This window comes from Indicator indicator, chromosome 17 (genome assembly GCF_027791375.1).
Source record: "Indicator indicator isolate 239-I01 chromosome 17, UM_Iind_1.1, whole genome shotgun sequence".
In the NCBI taxonomy this organism is placed as follows: domain Eukaryota; kingdom Metazoa; phylum Chordata; class Aves; order Piciformes; family Indicatoridae; genus Indicator; species Indicator indicator.
This window is the reverse complement of record NC_072026.1, coordinates 4,294,221-4,318,103: the sequence shown is the minus strand read 5'-3', so window position 1 is coordinate 4,318,103 and position 23,883 is coordinate 4,294,221. Positions and strand designations below refer to the sequence as shown.

Here is a 23,883-nt window from a genome sequence, read left to right as displayed (position 1 = left end):
TCCAACCAAAATGATCCTCTATGTACAGGAAGGAGCCCCAGAGCAGACTCTACCTGCTGCTCTGCTGACAGCAGGATTTCATTTTGCACAGCTGTTTATTTTTCACTCCCTAAAGTCTCTTCTTTAACTGGCTTGAGAAACCCCTGATGGGGTGGCAGCAGGGTTTGGGACACAGAGAAGTGACATTACCTGCAGGCACTTTCCGTGCCTGGTCATAATTCTCTCCTGGTCACCCAGAAATGGAATTGCTCGGAGGGGGGTGATTTCTCAGGGCAATGGGACAAGCAAACGCCCAGAGGACACCCAACACCCGAGTGCCTCGGGGGAGCGGTGCCACTGTGAGGGCACCGTGCCCGTTTGCGGGGTACCCCACAACTCCCTCCGCGCAGGGTCTGCCCGTTGCGGGCACAAAGCGGGACGCGTTCCCGGCGCGGGCTGCGGTGCCTTCTCCGGGATGAGGACACGACCGGCCGTAGCCGAACGCGGCGGCTCCGCGGTGCTCCCGGTGTGGGGGACCGGGTGAGGCGGGGGTGCCCCGCAGCCGCTCCCCCTCTCCCGGGCAGCGCTGCCCCGGGCCCGGTGACGGCGGGGCGGGCGGGTGGAGCTGTCCTTCAGCACCACGGCACCTGCCGGTGCCGAGCCATGGCGGCGGGGTCCCGGGGCCAGGCCGGGCCGGTCGGCGGGCGGTGGTGGCGGGCGGGGGGGGAGCCGGTGGGTCGCGCAGGCGCAGGGCTGCGCGGCTCCTCAAGGTGTTGGCGGCGCGGCCGAAGATGGCGACAGACTGAGGGCAATGGGGCCCGGCGGCGGGCGCGGCGGGGCCCGCGAGCTGGCGCAGCCGACGGGCAAGCGGAAAGCCGAGTGAGCGGGACCGGGGCATGCCCCCGAGAGGCGGGCGGCGAACCGGGGCCGGGGCGGGGAGCAGGGCCGAGGTAACGCGGCGGCGGCGGCGGTGGCCGGCGGCCTGTAGGCGGGGGCGCGGGCATGGCGGCGGCGGCGGCGCGGCGCGGCGGGCGCAGGTGACAGCGGCGGCAGCGCGGCGCGTCCCGCCACCGCCGCCGCCGCCGCCGCTCCCCCCCCTCCGCGCCGCCCCCGCAGCATGATCCGCGGCGCCTGGATGTACCCCCGCGGGGGAGCCGCCGGCGGGGCGGTGTGCTGCGCGCCGCGCCGCAGCGACAAGCCGGTAGCCGACCCCGAACGGGCGCAGAAATGGCGCCTCTCGTTGGCCTCGCTCCTCTTCTTCACCGTCCTCCTCTCCGACCATCTGTGGCTCTGCGCCGGGGCCAAGCTGCGGGCGCGGGAGCGGAGCGGAGGAGGTGCCGGGCGGCCGCGGAGCCGCGGGCCGCGGGCCTTGCTGGCGGCCGAGCCGGCGGGCGGTAGCTGCGAGGCCTTGCTCGGTAACCTCAGCCGGGCCCCAGGTCCCACCGGCCCCTGCCCCGCCGCCCGCGGCGACTTGGACTCGGCCTGCGCCCGGCTTCACGCCCTGCAGAGGCCGCGGGGCTCGCTGGCCGGCGCGCCCCTCCGCTCGCCCCCCGCCGCCGCCCCCTTCTTCGCCTCTCCCTCCTCCAAGAGGACTTTCCTGCAGGCTTATTTTAGGAACTTCAACCTCTCCTTTTGTGATACTTACACGATCTGGGACCTGCTGCGGGAAATGGCCGGCCCGGACGGTCTGGACTGCAGCGTGGACAACCTGATGGTGGACTTGATGGTGGCGGCGGCCGGAGCGCTGGGTGGGGAGGCCTGTAGCAGCTGCGTCCAGGCGTACCAGCGGCTGGACCAACACGCTCAGGAAAAATACGAGGAGTTCGACCTCTTGCTGGAGAAGTACTTGCAATCGGAAGAGTACTCGGTCAGATCCTGCCTGACGGACTGCAAGGTAGGACGGGGCGTCGTGGGGTCTCTCCTGGTGCTGCTGGGCAGCCTGGGGTGAGCTGCGTGTTGACCCACAGCCCCACCAAGCCCTGGGCATCTTGGCTTTGGGAGGGCATCGTGACCCTACTGCCCACAGGCTTGCCAAAGGGCTCAGGTTGTCCCTCTGCCCCCCAAGCCCCAGCCTGGCAGTGCTGGTGGGATGGGTTCAGAGCCCCCCGGGGCAGCCAGGACAGGATGCTGAGAACAAGAGGGCAGAGCAGGGCTTGGCCTCGGCACCTGTCCCTTCACACGTATCCACCTGTAGGCAGGCTCCTGACACTCCACTCCCTACCAGCATCACCCCTTTACATATCCACATGCACACCTGTGCACACGCAGGCTGAGCAGGGGCAGGCATGGAGCCCCTCACCACTCCCTCTGGCCTGGTGTGGAGTGGGGGGAGCTGAGCAGGGCTAGGCTGGGCTGCCCAGCCATTATTAAGCTGAGGTGTGTAGAGAAGCAGTGACCTGAGATGAACCACAGTGAGGGAGTCCATTCCCAGTTGTTTTCCAGCTCTTCCATCCATTCTCCCCAGGGAGGTGGTGTAAGGGTGCTGACATGTGCCTCTCCCAGCATCCCTGAGTGTCCCCAGACCTATGGCATGGTCCATGTTCCAAAAGCAAATGGGTTGCCCCTCCCAGCATCAATCAGATTGAGCATCAGCTCATTGCAATCTCCTCTTGAAAACAAGATCCATAGTGGCACCTCCATCCAGAGCTTGGCATGGTTCTGCTGGGAGCTCCTCTGTGTTCTCATGAGCTCCTCCAGCCTCCTCCTGCTCCAAGCTGCCTTTCTTACCTGCACGTGTTCCCTCTGGACATCACCTCTGGGAAGCATAATGGTGTCAATAATTAAGCCTGCCTTTCTCAAAGCCATGTCCTGGGGGAGAGGCAGCTGGGTGTGCTACAGCATTGTCCCCAGAGGGATGGCGGCAGAGCATTCCCCGGTGACAAGACAGGGCTCTCCTGGGAGAGTTTAGAGGGACACTTGGAGCTGTGGAGTTGACCCAGGTGGCTCTCAGTGTGGTGCTTGTCCCCAGGGAAAGGGCAGGAGCAGCAGTGAGGTGCAGCGTTGGGGACAGTGAGGTGGTTGCTGCCCTTCATTGATGGCACAACAGCAAGATTCTGGCTGCTGCTCTCATTTAAGGCTTTTGTAAGAATCTGGTTTGGAAAGGAGCTGGTGGTGATGTGCTGGGTCAGAGCCAGGCCAGGTAATTGCAATCTGCTTGCCCAAATTCCCCCTGCAGTTTCAAAGGTCCATGGTATGCAGCCTGCACCGAGTGCTTTGGTCCTGCTGCTCCACTTCTGCGGTGACAAAAGGGATTCCGCACTGACCAGCACTGTGCTGGTCCTACTCCCATGCTGTCTCCTGTCATCTATACAGACACTTTCTCTTCAGGGTCAGTGTCCATCTTTGCTCTGCTGAGTCCAACCTTCTTGAGCTTGTTGGTGTAGAAACCTTGTGGCAGTAGCAAAGAAAGATAAGGAAATAATCATTACCTTTTGGTCTTGATCAAGGAGATGTTCCTGTGGACTGTAAAGCATCTAGAAGCAGAGATGTGCTTAGGTGAGCCTTCATTAGGTGTCCCTGTCTTACCATCCTTGATGAGAAATAAGGAAATGAGCTTAGGAGAAGCAGAGATGAAGGTAGTGGCAGCAAGGCACAGACCTCCAAGCTCACTCTGTGTCACACTGGCAGCTGCACCCGGAGAGCGTTGGTGAGCGTCAGCTTTGTGGTGTCACCAGGACTGTTTGGGAAGCAACAAGAGGGTGCAAGTGGTGGGGCCAAACTGCAAGCTTGCCTGAGCCCCCCATGAGGTGATTTCCAGAACAGGGGGCCCAAGTCTGCACCCCTCACAGCTCCTGCTTGTTTTGGTCTCTTGTGAAAATCAAGCCCCTGATTCATGGTGCTTCAATACGTATTTAGATGACTTCAGACTTTCACTGATGTGAGTCTCAACCTTGCCCTCTTCTGTGGCTGTTCCCTGTTTGTGAGAGGAGGCTGGAGCCAAACTGCTCCATTGTGGTGGTGCCTGGCAAGTTTTGGCCTGATTTTGAGTGTGCTGGACTTCAGCTCAGGCTCCAGTTACTCCTTGCATGGGGAAAACCTGGCTGGCAGGGGTTTTAAAGCTGCCCAGATTTGTCATTTCTATCCAGATGTGACAGCAGAGAGCTACCACTCGTTGATTGGAGCTGGGTGATCTTTAAGGTTCCTTCCAACCCAAATCATTCTGTGATTTTTATGATATGACAGCAAAATAGGAGAGGAGTGGAGGAAAACACAACAGCTCAGCCACTGTGAGAGGCTCCTGCAAAATCCCTGTAGCAGGACTCTGGTTGCAGAGAGCCTGCAGCTGGGGAAACAGGATTGAAATAATACTTTTGGGGCCAGGGACTGTGCTGACCATGAGAGGTTAGTGCTGAAGGGTCAGTGCTGCTTCCCATCCACATCCTTCCTATTCCATAATAGCAGCTGGAAAAACAAAGCGAGGGAACAAAGCATCTCCAGCTCACCTGCACTCAGCCTCCCTCTGCAGAGCCATAGATTCCCCCTGTAATTCCATCCCCAAGGAGCTGTGCTGCTCCATAAGGAGCACTCACAGAGCTCTTGGGCAGCTGAATCACCTCAGGTAATTTTGGCTCTTTATTGCATCTGCTTTAAAACAACAGCAGTCGGAAAAGCCCCTCTGGAGCAGCCTTTCCTTCAGACAGCAGCAGGTTTGACCATGAATTAAAACCCTGGAAGTGGCTGAGTGTGGTGGGTTGGTTTCAGGAGATACACAAGTCCTGTCATTCCCTGTTAGTAAACCGTTTTGGGGAAGTTGGGATCCTGTGCTAAGTAAGGGAAAGGCAAGTGCTGCTGGAGGGGGTGAGCAGCATCCTGAGTATCCAGACCCTGGATCTCCCTGTGCCCAGAGCTTGCAAGAGTGCTCAGGGAAGGTTGGGCCAAAATCTCTCTAGGGGCTAAAAATGCTGTGAAATGGTAGGGTCTCTGTAACAGCTCACTGCTGAATGCTCTTTTATTTTCTGCTTGGAAGTAATGGGAATAATTCCTGGGCAGATCCCACTTTCTGTGTGCATTGTTGTTATTCCATGCAGCACCATCAGCTTCCAGATCACACTCTGAAAATGTTTTACTTCTTACTCCTACCACTGACACCAAAAATCTCTTTGGCTGAGAGAGTGAAATGTGACAATACGTTTCTTGGGTGTATATTTTGTGTTTTGTATCTGATGGGATGGTGACAGCTGGTCATGAAGGGTGGCTCTCGGAGCCCCTCATGGGCAAGGTCCCCAGCACCGTGCCCACAAGGCAGGGAGAGGATGAAGCAGGCCTGCAGAGTCCATCCATATTCTGAAACACATTTCACTTCTGGCAGTAAAGACCTGATTGTAGGCTGCTGGGGTTGTGGGGCTAGGGTTAGGGTTAGGTTAGGGTTATGTGTGGTGATGTGCATAAAAGAGGAGGAAAATACTTGTGTTATTCTGCCTGTCAGAGAGAAAATTTGTTAAATTAGTCAGAAGCAGCTCCCTGCCACGTCCACCTCCTCTCTTCCTGCGTGGCTTGTCCCCTTTGTCACTGCGAGACACAGTGAGCTTCATGCACTGCTGAGGTGATGCTTTGGTAGCACCCTTCAAACAGGCTTGAGGATGTTGGCTGTGGATGTTGTGGCCAAATGTCCCTTGGGAAACCTGAGGTGGTGGCAGCCCTCTGAGCATGTGAGCCGTCAGGCTTTGCAGGACTTAGTTCAGGGAAAGATCCCCATTTCCCCAGAGTGATGCCCCATGGGATGCCTTTGTTTTTCTTAGCCTTTCTGAAGAGCAAAAAGCAGCTTTGCTCCAGCTCAGGCACCAGCAGGCCAGAGCTTTGCTGCTGTGGAGGCAGAGCTCTCCTAAAAGTGAGTCCTACCGGTGCTAGGGCAAATCAAGATCTATGGGCCCAAGCCTGCTGAATTAAGGACTCATTAGGCTGCAAGAAACAAAGCTGCAGAGAGAGGAGGTCTGACAGCCAGGAGCTGCAGGGCTGGGGCTGGACCAGAGTGCTGGTGGGAAGGGCAGGCTGGACAGGACCTGTAGCATCTCAGCTGATATTAGATTACCAGGGTTTCTCTGCATGCATGGGCCACTAGCTGCTCAATCCCACTGTGCCCCTGGCCAGATCTATTTCTGCACCTCTGGTTTCCCCATTACCTCCCAGTGAGGCTGTCTGGGGGAGCCTGGCAGGGCAGGATTTCACTCCAGAGGTGTTCATGATGGTGTTTCCCTACTGTGGGCGTGTGGGTGACACTGTGAGAGACAGAAGCTGGTTCCTGCTGTGCAGCGGCTGTGGCACTGCACCTGGCACAGCTCTCACTGAGCAGCTGGGGAGCAAATCTGTGGTGCCCAGCTTCAACACCCTCTGAGGGTCCTGTTGTCTTCTTCTTGTTTAGCCAGAAATAGCATCAGCAATCAGAGACTCTGCTGAGCGTCCCTCACTATGGAGCAGATACAGCAAATGCCAGGCATGCTGGGGCTGGGAGCTTTGAGTGAGCCACATCTTGGGGGTTTTCTGGTGCCAGGGACACCTCTTGGGGGAACCAAAGCAGCATTTTACCTTCACAAAAGCAGCTAGAGCCAAGTTCATCTAGGCTGGGCTTATCCAAAATACTGTTCACTCTGGCTCCAAGCCTGGATGGCTCTTTGCACAGAGACCTCCACCCATCAGGAAGGTCCCATGAGACCCACAGCAAAGTGGTTTCACCAAAGTCTTGTGCTTTTTATAATAAAAGATGAAGGCTCCGTTAAGATTACATTAAGAATCCACTGGTGGGTGACTGCAAAGCTGCGCCCGAGGCTTGGTCCCCTCTTGCAGCATTAATGGGGACCAGAAGCAGCAGCACTGTCAGGGGAGAGGCTGCTCCTGAGCAGCTCTCATGTCTGAAGCTTTTCCTCAGGAACAAGCCTGGCCAGTGAGGTGGAGCTTTCCTGGCATTTCATGAGGTGATAAAGAGTTCCAGAGTAAATTCCAGAGCAATTCCAGCGGCTGGGTGCAGTTTGTTGTCTGGCAGCTTTAGCAAGCCCACATGCCCCAGCTTAGCCAAGCATGCAGCTCCCCCTTACACACCAGGGCTGTGTAAGCAAAGGGGATTTGTTTTCAGCCCTGCACCAAGATGTGAGTGAATGGTTTGAAGGATCTGAGCAAGAGGAATGTGCGGGCTCAGGCATGTGGTTGCTGCAGCCACAGCCTCTGGCGTGGCCCCAGTCCTGCGCCTTGTGTCGGCTGCCACCAAGATGCTTGAACAGAGAGATCAGAAAAACAGAAAGACCAAAAACTGAGTTGATGAAGGGAGCTTGCTCTGTCATAAAGGCAGTATCAAGCTGTCAGAAATGCTCCAGTGGTGTCCAGGAAGGAGGATGCGGAGCTGATATGTCCTGTGTGGTGTATCCAGGATATACCTTGGACAATCCAGAGCTTTGCTTGAGGTTGAGGGGTCTTGAGATCACAGAATCACAGAATGTTAGGGGTTGGAAGGGACCTCCAAAGATCATTCAGTCCAACCAACCCCCTGCCATAGCAGGATCACCTAGAGGACACCCAGGTGGGTTTTGAATGTCTCCAGAGAAGGAGACTCCACAACCTCTCTGGGCAGCCTGCTCTGGGTCTCTGTCACCCTCACCGTGAAAAAGTTTCTCCTTATGTCCCCAAGGACCTCCTCTGCTCCAGCTTGCACCCAGTGCCCCTTGTCCTGTCATTGGGCATCCCTGAGCAGAGCCTGGCTCCATCCTCCTGACACTGCCCTGCATATCTTTATCACCATGAACGAGGTCACCCCTCAGGCTCCTCAGCTCCAATCTAAAGAGCCCCAGCTCCCTCAGCCTGTCCTCAGGGGATGTTCCACTGCCTTCAGTGGCTTTGTAGCTCTGTTCTGGACTCTTTCAAGCAGTTCCCTGAGGTCCTTCTTGAACCGGACACAGTATTCCAGCTGTGGCCTCACCACGGCAGAGTAGAGGGGGAGGAGAACCTCTCCCTTGTAATCCACCCCAGGATGCCATTGGCCTTCTTGGCCACACAGGCACAATGCTGGCTCATGGTCATCCCTCTGTCCCCATGACCCCCAGGTCCCTTTCCCTTATGCTGCTCTCCAACAGGTCAGTCCCCAACCTATTGAGTGCACCCTCAGCAGGTTTGCTGATGACACCAAGCTGTGTGGTGCAGCAGACAGGCTGGAGGGAAGGGATCCATCCAGAGGGACCTGGACAGGCTGGAGAGCTGGGCACAAGCCAGCCTCATGAGGTTCAACAAGACCAAGTGCAAGGTCCTGCATCTGAGTCGAGGCAAGCCCAAGCACAAATCCAGGCTGGGCAGGGACTGGCTGGAGAGCAGTCCTGAGGAGAGGGACTTGGGGGTGCTGGTGGATGAGAAGCTCAACATGTGCTGTCAATGTGCACTTGCAGCCCAGAAAGCCAACCAGAGCCTGGGCTGCATCAGGAGAAGTGTGGCCAGCAGGTCAAGGGAGGTGATTCTCCCCCTCTGCTCAGCTCTGGTGAGACTCCACCTGGAGTACTGCATCCAGTGCTGGAGCCTCTCTTACAAGAGGGATATGGACATGCTGGAAGGTGTCCAGAGAAGGGCCACAAGGATGAGCAGAGGGCTGGAGCACCTCTCCTATGAGGACAGCCTGAAAGAGTTGGGGCTGTTCAGTCTGGAGAAGAGAAGGCTCTGAGGTGACCTTCTTGTGGCCTTTCAGTATCTGAAGGGGGCTACAAGAAAGCTGGGGAGGGACTTTTTAGACTATCAGGGAGTGATAGGACTAGGGGGAATGGAATAAAGCTGGAAGTGGGGAGATTCAGACTGGACATGAGGAAGAAGTTCTTCCCCATGAGAGTGGTGAGCGCCTGGAATGGGTTGTCCAGGGAGGTGGTTGAGGCCCCATCCCTGGAGGTGTTTCAGGCCAGGCTGGATGAGGCTCTGGCCAGCCTGATCTAGGGTGAGGTGTCCCTGCCCATGGCAGGGGGGTTGGAACTGGATGATCCTTGTGGTCCCTTCCACCCCTGACTGATTCTGTGATTCTATGATTCTATCCTGGTCCATGGGGTCGTTCTTTCCCAGATGGAACATGCCTGGGGGTGTGCAGTGTGCTGGGGCCCAGCCCTATGCATTTGCCTGGGGTGTGAGTAGCAGCCACGAAGTGCTTCCACCCCAGCATGTGGCTGGGCTGTTGGGTGCTGGTGTGAATGGGGGGGAGGCTTCAGCTCCCATTTGAGTGGCTGCCTGCTGGGGGCTGGGGCTTTGTCTGTTTGTCCTCACCCGTCGACACCTGTCAGCCGTGCTGAAGGGGTACAAATAAGTTTGCAAAGGCAGCAAATCCCCATGCAGCAGCAAGCAGGTCAGCACATGGTGCAGGGAAGGGTGCGAGGGAGGGCGAGAGATCTGTCTCCATCAAACTGTCACCGAGCAGCTACAAGTGACGCAGGTGCCAGCGCCTGCTCCTGTGCCCGGGCACTGCCGCCGGTGCCTGCTGCCGCCAGTGCTGGCTGCGGGCGAGTCCCAGCTCCTCCCAGCCTGTGCCTGCCCCTGGGAGCACCACGTGCACAGGGGCTTCACTGGCCAGGTGGGATGAGCTCCTTGGAGAAGCATGCTCAGCTCTGGTGGCAGAGACACGCTGCGATGCTTCAGCAGCTGGTGATGTCTTTTGGAACGTGTCCATTGTGCCAAGGCACTGCTGGGGGCAGCACCCCTGGGATCAGAGAGCTCAGCAGCAACAGTATTGGCAGAATGAGTGACCTGGGGTAATGACACAAGCCCCACTGGGCTGTTCAAGGAGTTACTTCACTCTGTTTGCCACGGCAGAGTCTCAGCCATTGGATCTTATAAAAATAGCTTCTTGAGATGGTACAGCAGAAAAGCAGCTCCAGATGCTGCCTCCAGAGAGGGACCCTGAGTGCAGAACTCCCTGGGTGATTCTATCCTGACAATTTCAGTTCTTTCCCATGATGGTTTGGTGCAACAGTGGTAACAGAGTCTGGAGTCTTCTTGTTCCTTGCTGGGTTCTTTGTCTCCAGGCTAGTAGTTCCTTTTCTTATTTCAAGGACCCAGCTTCAGCTGTTGAATGTGGCTACCTTATTTTTCACATGATGCAGTGGTCTCAAGGCCTCCCTTCATGTAATTATGTCTAAGTTCAGCATAAGATCACTGCTCGTGGCCTGAGGCTTCAGTAAATCCACCACCTCATGCTAAGCAAAGCAAACCAAGTCTCAACTTATCTTAATGTAAAGCCCTTGCCTAATTAGTTCTGATATTCTACAACTATTTTAATCCTCAACATCAGTCCCCTCCTTGCTCTATGCATCCCTTGCCACAGGTTGCCTGGGGCAGCCCAGACTGGGGACATCTTGGGCAGTGATGCTGCTGTCCTGATAGACAAAGGGATCTGCTACTGTCACACCGACTGCCAGTCATGCCATCATCCTGGCACTGCCAGGGCAAAGGTGGCAGCATGCCCCTGATAGCTGGGCACCAAAAGGTGGGAGAGGGTGTGCAGGATGTCTGCCCGAACCCAGGACATCACTGAAGCTGCCTGTGGAAGGACTTCAGGTGGTCCCTATCCAGGAACAGACATCTTTTCTATCAGGCAAGGAAGCAGGGATCACACCCAGCCTGTGGCAGAGACACCATCTCTGAGCTTGGAATTTGTGAGCCCGAGGACCACATGCAGCAGTCCCAGCCCCTCCACACCCCACAGGGCAGCAGGTTCTCGTGGAAACACCCCACAACCCCAGAGCTGGCCCCAGAGCTTCTCCAGAGTTGGAGGCAGCACAGGACATACCTGGCTTCCAGGGGCTATTCCTGCTGTCACCAGGATGCCATTAGGATGCGACTCATGCCTGACTCCTCGCAGAGGAAGCTCGGCTCCGCTGTCATTTGAAGGGCAATGACTCAGGGACAGCAAATCTGTGAATGAGACAAGGAGGCAGCTTGGGTGAGAAGTGGCTGTCTGTCCACACTGCCTGCAGCCCCTGTGCCTGCACCCAGAGCCGGCAGCTGCCTGCCTCCTCCAGTCTGGCCATGCTCGTCTTCCCCAAAAGCTTGGCTGTTGCTTTTGGCTGGTCCCTGGGGCCTCTCTCCTGGTCATGCTCCTGAGGAGCTGGGTGCACAGAGCCAGGAGGGGCTCCCCCAAACTCTGCTGATGTGTCTGATGTGGTCAGAAAGGCAGCAAGAAGGCATCGCCCAGCGTGGGTTTGGCTTTCCAGAGCTCTGCCGGTATGAGCATCCCAGTGCTCCTTGGCCCTGCTGGGGAGGGAAGTGCTGCCTGCCCTGCTCATCCCCTTGGCATGTCATCTGGCATCTTAGCTCTGCTCAGCAGCCTCTGGTGCATGGAGGCAGAGGAGGGGTGGTGAGGGGAGCTGGAGAGAGGGAGGATGAGCTGGCAGCAGTGGCAGGAACAGGGGCTTTGCAGTGAGGACAGCATCAGTGCCTGTGTACCACCCCTCTGAGCCCCGTGCTGCACCGGTCCCCAGCGTTCTTTGCTCCTGGCTATGGAGGGAGAGGAGACAAGCAGAGATGTTCTCAGAAGTTTCTTGGAATTTCCTGAGGTTCACCTTCCCCTCTACATTGTCCTGGTAAGGCCGGCCACATCTGGAGTACTGGGTCCAGTTTGCAGTTTCCCAGTTCAAGACAGACAGGGAACTACTGGAGGCAGTCCAGTGGAAGCTACAAAGGTGCTGAGCAGCCTGAAGCATCTCTGTGAGGAGGAAAGGCTGAGAGCCCTGGGGCTGTTCAGCCTGGAGAAGAAGAGCAGAATGAGAGGGGATCTGATCAATACTGATCAGTAGCTACAGGGCAGGGGGTGCAGAGAATGGGGCCAGACTCTTTCCAGTGGTTTCCAGTGGTAGGACAAGGAGCAGTGGGCACAAATTGGAACCCAAGAGGTTCCATCTGAACATGAGAAGAAAGTTCTCTCCTCTAAGGGTGCTTGGAGCAGGCTGCCCAAAGAGGCTGTGGAGTCTCCTTCTCAGGAGACCTGCCAAACCTGTGTGGACGTTGTGATCCTGGGCAAGCTGCTGTGGGTGGCTCTGCTTTAGCAGGGGGGGTGGACTGGATGATCTCTGGAAGGCCCTTCCAACCCCTACCATGCTGGAATTCTGGGATTATTAGGTTACTCCTGTGAATGCAGGGATGCTAAGTGTGTGGCCTTGAGGCTCTGTGGGTGATGGGTGCACAAGTTAAGTGCAGCAGGCCCTTGCAGCTGCCCAGACAACCCCAACGTTGGTGTGGGAGGCTGAGCACCTCCCTCTGACCCCAAACTGTGCCTTGGAGCCAAGGGTGCTGAGCTGGGCTGCTCCTGTCTGCCTTCCTTTTGCTGCATGAGGGATCTGGAACAGGCCAAATCCTGCTGCTCACCCCTTGGAAAGGTCCATGGGGGTGAATCAGGCTGGGTTCCTTCCACTGTGGGCTGAGCCTTAGACCCCACACCACGTTCACACAAAACAGTGTGCACGATGCACATGAGTGAGGACAAGGGTCTCCTGGCACTGTGTAGGATTGGACCCTTCCATCTTGTGAGGACAGCCCTGATGTGACCTCCTTCTCCCCAAAACAATGCTGCAGGCCAACCACTTCCTCGGGAGGTCGATGCACTTGCTCGGATGGAGAAAATTCTTCTTCCTGGCCCCCACCAGTGGGTGGGTAATGGATGGCTCGTGGCACTGAAGTGTCTGGCCTTTATTTTTTTATATCCCATCTCATGTTCCAGGCTGTTCTCATTATCTGCATAAATGTTTAATCTGCTCCTGGGTCCTGCTCAGCTGCTGGCTGCAGCAGTATCTAATGGGAGCGAATTCCTCAAGCGATGCTAATAGATTGCGGGGACCTGACTTTCCCTTTGTCCCAACTCGTGTTCAGCCTCAGCTTCATAGCTGAAGTCTTTAATTACTTTCTAAGTAATTGGACTGATGGCAGACCAGGCTGCTAACTAACCCACTGGTTACCTGCAGCCTCACTGAGGGGCATGTGTCTTTGCAGAGCTGTGCTGCCTAGTGAGACTATAGCAAAGCCATCTCCGTGCTCATGGTACCACTCCTGTCTGCCTGGCTGAGCCTTCCCACCTTCCAAAGTGATCTAAAACCCCTAAGAGATGCTTTTAGGATGCTAATTAATGGTCCTCTGGATTCCTTCTCCCTGCAGATGGGCTCCCATGGCTCAGCAGGCACCTTTGGGAGAGCAGCACTTGGGATGGGTTGTGTCCTTCGTTTTGTAGCTGAGCTGTTGCTCTCCCAGGATCTTTCTTGCCTTTTTTCTGCACTCACCATCTCTTGGTGTGAGTATTTGGCTCAGCCCCTGGTGAGCTGGTGTTCCTCCCATCTGAACTTGAGGAGAAACTTCTTTCCTGTGAGGCTGCTGGAGCCCTGGAGCAGGCTGCCCAGAGAGGTTGTGGAGTCTCCGTCTCTGGAGAGATTCCAAACCTGCCTGGACATTGTGATCCTGGGCAAGCTGCTGTGGGTGACCCTGCTTTAGCAGGGGAGTTGGACTGGGTGATCTCCAGAGGTCCCTTCCAACCCCCACCATGCTGAGATTCTGGGATTCGTTGGTTACTCCTGCAGCCAGTATCTGTCTCTGGAGCTGCTTGAGCCTCCTGTGGCCTCAGACTGGCTGCTTGGGGGAAGTTTTATTTCTCATCCTTGGCTTGCCATGACACTTGACCAGTCTGTCTGTGGGCAGCTGGAGTCACTCATCCTTTACTACTGGGCTATGAGGTCTTGTTGCTGCCTTGACCCCTCTTAGCACCCCGGGCTCCTGACCCTGCTCTGCTAGGGGCCAGTGCAGAAACATGGCCACAGGCAGGGGATGGGGCTCTGCCTCTCTGCTGCCCACTGTCCTTTCCATGAAAAAAACTGTGGTGTGAGGAGCTTCTCTGGGAGGCCACAGGCTTAGTCTCACTGCAGGGGTGCCCTGCTTGCTCCCCCATCCAGCTGTGAGTTAATCAGGGTGATGACTTTCCCTTCCCTGCTGGGTAATGGATGGGGTGCCAAGGGCTGTGTCCTGGCTGCAGTGCTGCTGAGGGCTGGCTGGTGGCTGAAGCGAGGCTTCCAGCTCCACTGTTCCAGAGGATTCATCCCATTTTGGGACAACCCCCAATTCTAGGCTATTCCTCCTGGGTTTGTTCCAAGCTGACAGTTGCATCTGCTGGGATGAGACTAGGCTTTTCCCTGGCCTAGCATGCAGCAGCCCTTGGCTGCAATGAGCAGATGAGCAAAGACATGTGCTGTAAATGTGGTGCCCATCCCTGATGGCATCCTGGGCTGGGAGCTGGCTGCACTAACTGGTGCCTGGGGCTGCCCAGGGTGCTGAAGGGGTGTGCAATGTTTGCAGAGGCAGGTTGAGGTGCTTCTTCTCCTGTCCTTTGCCCACTCCAGGAGTTCCCAAGGTGTGTGTTGAGTTCCCTGGTACCTGTGTAGTGTGATGGGGTTGTTAGCTGGGTTTGGGTGTCTGAGGTGCTCAAAGGTCAGGCTTTAAAGCTGTTTTCTGCTTGTTTTGAAAGATGAGCACTTAGGGAGTTGTGTTTGTCTCAGATTTGTTTTGAGGGGGATTTGTTTTGGGGGCTTTATTCTTTTTCCTATAAAAGAGGGGGCATTCAGATGGGAAAGGACCTTCAAAGGTCACCTGGTGCAGTCCCCTTGCAGTCAGCAGGGACATCCTCCACTAAATCAGGTTGCTTAGAGCCGTGTCCAACCTGATCTGGAATGTTACCAGGGATGGGGCATCTACCACCTCTCTGGGCAACCTGGGCCAGTGTCTTACCACCCTTAGCATCAAAAATGCCTTCCTCATGTTCAGATAGTCTCTTTTATCCAAAAGCTGGGAATTAAAACTAAAATAATAAAAACAATGATCTTCTTCACAAGGTCCCTAAGGTGGTGTGAATGGAAGCCACTGCATCTGGGTACTTTGGGTGCAGCTTCACCAGTGAGGTCAAGGGGCCTGGGTCTGGTCCTGGGACGTGGGTCTGGTCCCAGGAAGTGGGTCTGGGCTCAGGATGTGAGTCTGGTCCTGAGATGTCCTGGAGAAGAGAAGGCTCCAGGAGACCTAATAGCAGCCTACCAGTACTTAAAGGCTGCAGAGGGACTGTTTGCAAAGGGCTGCAAAGATAGAACAAGAGGCATGGTTTGAAATTAGAGGAGACTTAGACTAGGTGTTAGGAATGAGTTCTGCACCAGGAGGGTGGTGGAACACTGCAACAGCTTGCCCAGGGATGTAGTTGGGGCCCTGTTCCTGGAGATACTCAAGGTCAGGCTCAAGAGGGCTCTGAGCAACCTGCTCTAGTGGAGGATGTCCCTGCTGAGTGCAGGGGGGGTGGACTGGATGTCCCTATGGAGGTGCCTTCCAACCCAGACCATTCTGTGATTCTGTGTGGCTGAGGCCCTAGGGTATGAGTGAGATCCATGGCTGGGAGCCCAGGGGAGGTTCCTCTGCCTCCAATTCACACCACTGCCATTCCCAGCACCCTCAGCCAGTCCCATTCCCATGGAGCACCCATCCCCATACCACACCACTCCCTCCAGCAGGCTCCATGGCAGATGCTGAGTGGCCCTTGCCTCCCTGCTTGTGAAATGGAGGATGTGTGGCTCTGGCTCTGTCATCACCAAGCACCAGACAACTTCATAGTGACAACAATAACTACAACCAATACCAAAAGAGAGCCAACCTCAGGCAGTTGTTGGGCTTTGGGGTTGGGTTGAGGTTCTCCCTCCACTAAACCAGAGCACGTGAAGGTGGCGAGGTGGGGATACCACAGCTCCAGGGCTATCAAAGCTACCCAAAGCCAGCTGTTACAGATGTGATGTTAGAGCAGCAAGGCTAATTTAAAGCACAAAAAGCTGTCTGAAAAGCTCAGCATCATTAACGTCAGGATTGCAGGCGGCAGTAATTGAATCCGACGGTAATTGGACATTGCAGCTTGTGTGTGGTGACTCCTGGCCGGCTGTGCATGTCAGCATTCCCTTAATCCTCTCCTATCCAAAGGGGATTCTTTCTCTTCCCCCCTCCCCCCCACTCTGGCACATCCTGCTTCCCGTGTTGCATCCTGATGTGCCAGAGCTTGGAGAGCTGCCCAAGAGGCTCATTAGCAGGACTCATTTCCCTGTGTCCAAGATTAATGAGGCACAGCCACTCCAGATGCTCATCTCAGGCTGTGATGGAAATGTGAGTCCTAGGAACTGCTCCAGGAGGAAAAGGGACAGCTCTGAGCCCAAGGTGGGTCTGGAAGGGGAGGAAGGATTCATCATCTTGGAAGTGATGGAGATGATCTCTCTGGAAACTGATGGCTGGGTGCACACTGTGTCCCAGTGAGCAAGACGTGGTGAACAGGGTAGTTAGGGAAGGAGGTTGTCTGGCACTGATGAGGTCTGGTCCTCATGGAGGGAGTGGCAAGGAGGCTGCTGGGGCTTTGTGGGGTGACCATGCACCACCTCAGCCTCACACAGCTGTGACCAGGTCCAGCACCCATGGCCTCAGTGGCAGCAAAGAGGAGGAGAGTCATAGAATCATAGAATTGTTTTGGTTAGAAGAGACCTTTAAGATCACTGAGTCCAGCTGTTAACCCTGCACTGCCAGGTCACCACTAAACCATGTCCTTCAGCACCACATCTCCACCTTTTAAACCCCACCAGGGATGGGGACTCCACCATTACCCTGGGCAGCCTGTTCCAGGCCTTGACAACCCTTTTGGGGAAGAAATTGTTCCTCATGCCCAACCTGAACCTTTACTGCTGCATTTTGGGTCCGTTTCCTTTTGTCCTGTGTCATAATCATGACAGCAGAACCCAGCAGCTTCCACCATGAACCCTCAGCCACCAGCTGTGCATTCTCTTGGGTCTCCTTCCAGAGCTGAGCTCAGATTAGTCAGCAGAGCCCAATATTACTCCAATTAAATACAGCCTCGGGCAGCTCTGCCAAGCTATCAGCTCGCACTTGGTTTCTTGAAGCACCCAATTTGCCTGCTCCTGGTGTAACCATTTGTCACTCTTGGTCAGGGGCTCCACTCCCCTCACTGGGAAGATTGGCCAGTGGCACCATGCTGGGGGGTGCTGAGTGCTCTCATGATTAGGGGTCCCCTGGGCTTCCTGCTTAAATGTCCCCCCCATCATTTACACAAGGGGAAATCCCTGCCTTGCTCAGGGTGAGGTTAGCACAGGGCAAGCACCAAGTCTTGCCTTGAAGTTATTTTGAAGTGGGAGATTTCCTCCTTCTTTCTGCCCTCCTTTTCCTCCCCCTTCAGTCTGCACATCACCCTTCCAGAAAAGCAGTTGCTGAGCTCAGGATTCTGCTCCAGCCCCTGCCTATAATTAAGGAGAAAAATCCTGCCGTCAGTAGAACTTCCCTAAGGAAAACTTCCCAAGCATTGATTGCTGCTTTTATGGGAAACCAGCAGCTTGTTGGGTTACTTACAGGTGGTGATCCCAGTGGGCATCCAGACTGCCCTGAACACTGTGTCCTCCTCAAAGGTGTCACATCCCAAGGATACTTGCTCCATCCTTGCCCCAGAATTTAACTGGGGTGGTTCAACAAGCAATGCCAGCATTTGCAAAATACTGACAGTGACCAGATTGGGATTGGGATGGCCAAATTACTTCCAAAAATGCAGTGCAGAAATACTGGGATCAGGGAAGGAGTCTGGAAAAGCTGTTTGATGGGAGATGCTGTCCTGGTGCAGACAGGAGGCAGTGAGAGAAGTGCAGGTAGCAGGAGGAGTGCAGGCAGAGGGAGAAACACAGGGAGCAGGAGAAGTGCAGGCAGAGGGAAAAATGCAGGGAGCAGGAGAAGTGCAGGCATGGGAAAAATGCAGGGAGCAGAAGTTCAAGCAGTAGGAGAAGTGCAGGAAGAAACAGAGAAGTGCAGGGAGCAGAAGTGCAGGCATGGGGAGAAATGCAGGGAGCAGAAGTGCAGGCATGGGGAGAAGTGCAGGGAGCAGAAGTACAGGCATGGGGAGAAGTGCAGGGAGCAGAAGTGCAGGCATGGGGAGAAATGCAGGGAGCAGAAGTGCAGGCATGGGGAGAAGAGAAGTGCAGGGAGCAGAAGTGCAGGCATGGGGAGAAATGCAGGGAGCAGAAGTACAGGCATGGGGAGAAGTGCAGGGAGCAGAAGTGCAGGCATGGGGAGAAGTGCAGGGAGCAGAAGTGCAGGCATGGGGAGAAGTGCAGGGAGCAGAAGTACAGGCATGGGGAGAAGTGCAGGGAGCAGAAGTGCAGGCATGGGGAGAAGTGCAGGGAGCAGAAGTACAGGCATGGGGAGAAGTGCAGGGAGCAGAAGTGCAGGCATGGGGAGAAGTGCAGGGAGCAGAAGTGCAGGCATGGGGAGAAATGCAGGGAGCAGAAGTGCAGGCATGGGGAGAAATGCAGGGAGCAGAAGTGCAGGCATGGGGAGAAGAGAAGTGCAGGGAGCAGAAGTACAGGCATGGGGAGAAGTGCAGGGAGCAGAAGTACAGGCATGGGGAGAAGTGCAGGGAGCAGAAGTGCAGGCATGGGGAGAAATGCAGGGAGCAGAAGTGCAGGCATGGGGAGAAGAGAAGTGCAGGGAGCAGAAGTGCAGGCATGGGGAGAAGAGAAGTGCAGGGAGCAGAAGTACAGGCATGGGGAGAAGAGAAGTGCAGGGAGCAGAAGTGCAGGCATAGGGAGAAGAGAAGTGCAGGGAGCAGAAGTGCAGACATGGGGAGAAGAGAAGTGCAGGGAGCAGAAGTGCAGGCATGGGGAGAAGTGCAGGCAGAGGGAGAAGTGCAGGCAGTGAGGAACTCAGTTTGGCACTGAAGTGCCTGCAGAAAGACCATCCCTGTGTCTGCTGCTCTCAGGTGCTGGGGGGAAGTGTTAGCAGACAGGTAGCTTATTTAGCTGCCTCTTGGAAATCCAATTCATTTTGTTTCTTTTCAGTGTCTTTCATGAGGGGCTTTTGGGGGTACCTGCAGAGTTCAGCTGTCTCCTCACATGTAGATTGGGTGTCTGAATGAAGATGGCTCCTTTCCTAGGCAGCACAGCTCCTTGTGCTTTCTCGGAGTCATCTCGCCAGTCCTCTGAGCTAAAAATGCAGGAAGAGAGCACCGAAAGAGAGCTTTTTTTGGAGCTGAGGTCACTTACGTTTATTTGGCCAGGCTGGAGATCAGCCAAAAAGCAAGAAGAGAATGGGAGAGATGCTGATTCCAACCAAACTGACTTCCTGGAGAAGCGGATGGCAAGCAGTGAGCCTCCCCTGTTGATTTAAGCAAAGAAACATTTTCTTCCTGTCCTAAATTCTCACCAACCTGCAAGACAAAGCAGGTTGTGTGGGGGTAAGCTCAGAGATATTGAAAGCTGGTGGAAAACCAAAGCTGTAAGCATCCCAGGGAGTTTGCCTCTTGCAGATATGTGACAGGAGGATGCAGGTGTCACCCAGAGATCTGCCCTTGTGCCAGCCTGATTCTGGATGAGAACACTGGGTTCAGTTTGGGCCCTGCACTATAAGAAGGATGTTGAGATGCTGGAGCATGTCTGGAGAAGAGAAAGGGAGTTGGTGAAGGGTCTACAGCACAAGCCTGGTGAGAAGTGGCTGAGGGAAACGGGGTTGTTCACCTACAGAAAAGGAGAAAAGGGGAGAGAGACCTTCTGGCTCCCTGCAACTACCTGAGAGGAGGTTGGAGCCAGCTGGGGGTTGGTCTCTTCTCCCAGGTAACGAATGACAGGATGAGAGGAAATGACCTAAGGGGAGGTTTGGGTTGGACATAAGGAACAGTTTCTTCCCGTAAAGGGTTGTCAAGCTCTGAAACAGGCTGCTCAGGCTAGTGGTGGAGTTCCCATCCCTGGAGGGATTAAAAAGCCATGCAGATGTGGTGCTGAGGGACATGGTTTGGTGGTGAGTTGGCAGTTCTGGGTTAGTGGTTGGAGTCAATGATCTGAAAGGTCTCTTCCAATCAAAATGATTCTGTGATTCCACAATTTTCATTGACTTCACAGCAGTGTCAGTGTCTGAGATCCCAACTTGATGCCAAACTTCCCTGATAGGAGTCCCCAGAAACATTTTAGGGGACAAGCATGCAGATCCATGTGGATTCTGTGCAAGCTGTGCTTCCACAGGAGAGTGAGATGAGCCCAGACTCACTCCTTCCAAGTTCTCAGGAGTCTCCTGCACTGGTGGGGCTGGAGTATAGGCTGCTGCAGCCCAGAAGCAGAGCTGGGATGGGGCAAGTCACAGCTATGTGACCCAGCCGGGGAACCCAGTGTGGCATCTCTCCTCGTGGGGCTGCACGTGTCCCCAGGTCGGGGCTGAGCATGCAGCAGGGACCTGGGAAAGCAGCGTGGGGAAGAGTCGGAGATGATTGAAGGGCTGGGAAGGAGCCTTGCAGGAAGTGCTGGAGAGTAAATCAGTCAAGCACAGCTAAGTTATGACTAAACAGGGAGCGTGATACATCTGCAAATATTAGAAGTGTGTAAACAGAGAAGAGGGAGAGGGATGGTTCAGGGAATGATTGAAGGGAATGAACTTTTGGATGGGAAAATGTAGGTCAAGTATGAAGGAAAACTTGTAGGCAGTGAGAGAAGTGCTTTCAGCTCTACCACCACCTCCTCAGGAAACATGAGGAAGTCCCACTGATGGAGATGTTCCTCACTAAGCCAAGTGAGGGCCTGGAAAACAGGCTGAGCAGGAGAGATGGACTCAGTGTGCCCCATGTGCTCCTTTCACCCACACCTGCTCTGGCAGAAGGGAGACCTCTGGGTTGTGTCCTCAGAGTCAGTCCCTTCTCTGGAGCTGTTCCACTTTGTCCAATTCATCTTCAACAGAAGAAGCAGGACCACAGCTGGAAGGTCCTTGCTGACTGCTCTCTGTGTGTCCTGGTCCCTGCTAAACTTCTTGTACTGCAAGTTTCACCAAAACTTAACATACTTCCAGGAAAATTCTGGGTTTCATGATTTGGCATTTTCCAGGAGGGGAAAAAAAATAAAAAAGGAAACTAAAAGAACTTGCAAAGAATTTCCCAAGCAGCTTTAATCCTGAGACACAGCCCTGCTCCAAACAAACGGTGATAAGGATCTATGGAAACATGGGGAAACAAAGAAGGGATTTTTGTTGGTGGTTGTTTGTTTGTTTGTTTTAAAGCCTCCAGAAAATGAAATTTCAGCTGGAAGAAGGAGCACGGGGTTTTCTCCAGGCATGCCAAGGAGGGAAGTTCATTCTCTTTGAATCATGGGGAGTCCTTTCTAGCTGGTTTCAAAGGATGTGGTCATCAGCACGACCTTAACTCCATCACTGGTGCCTAGATAGATTCATAGATGAGCTGGAAGTGCCACAGAGGGTGCAGCTCTTCCCAGCGGGGTCGTGGCTTTCTTGCAGCCCGAGGAATAATTCCTCACCAGGAGAGATGAGACATCTCCCTCCCTTCTCCAGCCAGTGAAGACAAACAATTTCCACCCATGCCTGATGCCTGGAAGATGCAGAGGGATGCGGGAGGGACACTCTTAACCAAAGCCATCTGGGCTGTGCCCAGCTGGCTGCGATGGGCACAAACGCACGCAGGGTGGGAGGGAAGAGTTTTGCTGAGGAAGATCATCTTGGTCAGCTGCAGATGAGAGCCCTGCTCATAAGTGGCTTTGGTGGTGGCCCTGACAGAGTGGGACAAAGGACCAGGCGGGCTGGAGGGATTGTGGCTTCTGCAGCTGCAGGTGAATCCTGGGTCACTTTTCCAGTGGCCTCACCACCCTCATGGATTTGTGGTAGATTTAGTTCATTAGATGAGTTCCACAGTCGCAACTCTTCAGTGGTTTAGTGGAATTAATCAGAGAGTAATGACCTTGATGTTCTGACAGCTGCAAGAGGAGCTCTCCCTTCCCCTGTCACCCCCATGCCTCTGCCATGCTTTGGCATTTGAGGAAGTGACGTGTCACTCTTGGTGGCTTCCCTTAGGCTGTCTACAAGGCTTGGCTGTGCTCCGAGTATTTCAACGTGACCCAACAGCAGTGCCGACACCGGATCCCATGCAAGCAATACTGCCTGGAGGTGCAGACCAGGTGCCCGTTTGTGTTACCAGACAATGATGAGCTGATCTATGGAGGTTTGCCTGGCTTCATCTGTACGGGTAAGGAGGTCTCGGGGAGCAGGGCCAGGCTCCCACATGCCCCAGGGGAACAAGGGGACAGGGTGGCTGCTGGTGAGCGTCGTCGCTTCGCAAGCCATGAGCCAGGTTCTGAAGGCTGGTTAGGGTGGAGAGGGAGGAGGTGCAGTATGGAAACACATAAAGATGGCCTGAGTGCCAAGATGGGGCTGCCTGGGGTGGGTGCAAGTGGTTAATGGAGACCCAGCAACAGCCCAGCAGCAAAGGACAGGAAATGAAAACCCTTCCTCTCGCTGGAAGCTAAAGCATGTCATGGCTGAAGGTGATGGTTTCCACTCCTGTGAGACCTCACTTGGAGTACTGCATCCAGCTCTGGAGCCCCCAACACAGGAAGGACATGGACCTGATGGAGCAGGCTCAGAGGAGGGCCATGAAGATGATTGGACGGCTGGAGCACCTCTGCTCTGGGGACAGGCTGAGAGAGTTGGGGTTGTTCAGCCTGGAGAAGAGAAGACACTGGGACAGCAGCCTTTCAGTGTTTGAAGGGGGCTACAGAAGAACTGGAGAGGGACCTTTTACAAAGGCATGGAGTGACAGGACATTAGGAGGGTGACATTTAGATGAGCCATGATGGTGGTGAGGCACTGGAACAGGTTGCCCAGAGAAGTTGTGGAGGAGTTGTGTTCAAAGACAGGTTGGATGGGGCCTTGGGCAACCTGGTCAAGTAGGAGGTGTCCCTGGCCATGGAACTAGATAATCCTTAAGGTTGCTTCCAACCCAGACCATTCTATGATTAAACAAGGGCTGGGACGTTTAACTGCTGTAAGCAGTGTTTGAGAGGTCCTGAGCGTTCCCCCAGAGCTGCAGGCTCACAGAAACCCAGGGCTTGCTCCAGGGATTTCTGGGTGTGCCAGCTCTCAGGTTCTGCCCATTCTGCTGGCAGGTACCAGGACTCGCTCTGCCCTCTGTTCCTGCTGCCTCCCTCCTCATCCTCTGCTTCCTTCCCACAGGGCTGCTGGAGAACCAGCTGCCAGACGAGGAGGCCAAGTGCTGCGAGGTGCAATGGGACTCCTGTGACCACCCCCCAGACAGCAACGACAACACATCCCCCAAATCCACAGCCTCAGAGTCACTCCATTTCCACCGCCACGACCCCCACCTCCATCACCAGCGGCAGAACCACTACCACCTCTACCACCACCACCACCACCACCAGTACCACCAGCCCCGCTCCCCGTCCTCGCTGCCGGTCTCCGCGGGGTCTCGCCTCGGCGGCAGCAGGATCAGACTCTGCGTGCTGGTCCTGATGCTTCTCCACACCATGGTGTCCTTCTCGAGCGTGCATGGCGGCGGCGGGGGCGGCGGGGCGGCCGGCGGAGGGCTCGGCCTGGAGGCCCTGCCTGCCTTGGAGGAGAGCATGGCGCGGGACGAGTGAGGCTGGGGGGAAAGCCGACCTCCAAGACGAAGGCCAGATCCTTTTCCACGAAGGGGGGCACTTGCTATGCCTCCAATGGGAGGCACGGGAGCGGGGGTGCCGCGCACACACCCCCGCGCGCCCCCCAAGAGCTGCTCGCCGCGGGGCATCCCCGTGATGAAGAGTCTGTAACGCGCACAGGGCTGCGGTGCTGGGCTCCGAGAAGGGTTCGGTCAGCAGCGGCCCGGCCTGCCTGGCCCCGCCGAGGTGCCAGCACCGGAAGGTAGGGCAAGGGGATGGCGGAGGAGGGGGTGGAGGGTGGGGGGGTCCCTTCAGAAGAGGTGTCCCCATGGGACTGCCGCGCGTCTCCTGGCTGCCGCGAGTGCCTTGGGCGCCCGCAGCTCAGCCGCCAGCAACACGCCAAGGGTTTGACAGTCACCTCAGCAACCCCATTCCCCTCCCTCCTTGGTCCCTAAATCCTGAAGGGCTGTTCTGGCCCGTGGCAAAAATCCGC

General features: G+C 55.5%; 1 protein-coding gene across 1 annotated transcript; it reads left to right on the top strand.

Moving 5' to 3' along the window:
- Nucleotides 1–1,096: 1,096 nt before the first annotated feature.
- On the top strand, nucleotides 1,097–23,390 carry NALF2 (NALCN channel auxiliary factor 2). The gene is made up of 3 exons (XM_054388786.1): nucleotides 1,097–1,873; nucleotides 21,808–21,979; nucleotides 22,966–23,390. The coding sequence occupies exons 1-3, from the start codon at nucleotides 1,097–1,099 to the stop codon at nucleotides 23,388–23,390; spliced, it is 1,374 nt and encodes a 457-aa protein (XP_054244761.1).
- Nucleotides 23,391–23,883: the final 493 nt, after the last annotated feature.

Excerpts from the sequence above, each read along its gene's own strand:
- NALF2 (XM_054388786.1), top strand. The coding sequence starts at position 1,097 with ATGATCCGCGGCGCCTGGATGTACCCCCGCGGGGGAGCCGCCGGCGGG. Across the intron at positions 1,874-21,807 it reads CCTGCCTGACGGACTGCAAG|GCTGTCTACAAGGCTTGGCT; the intron begins GTAGGACGGGGC and ends GGCTTCCCTTAG. Across the intron at positions 21,980-22,965 it reads GCCTGGCTTCATCTGTACGG|GGCTGCTGGAGAACCAGCTG; the intron begins GTAAGGAGGTCT and ends TCCTTCCCACAG.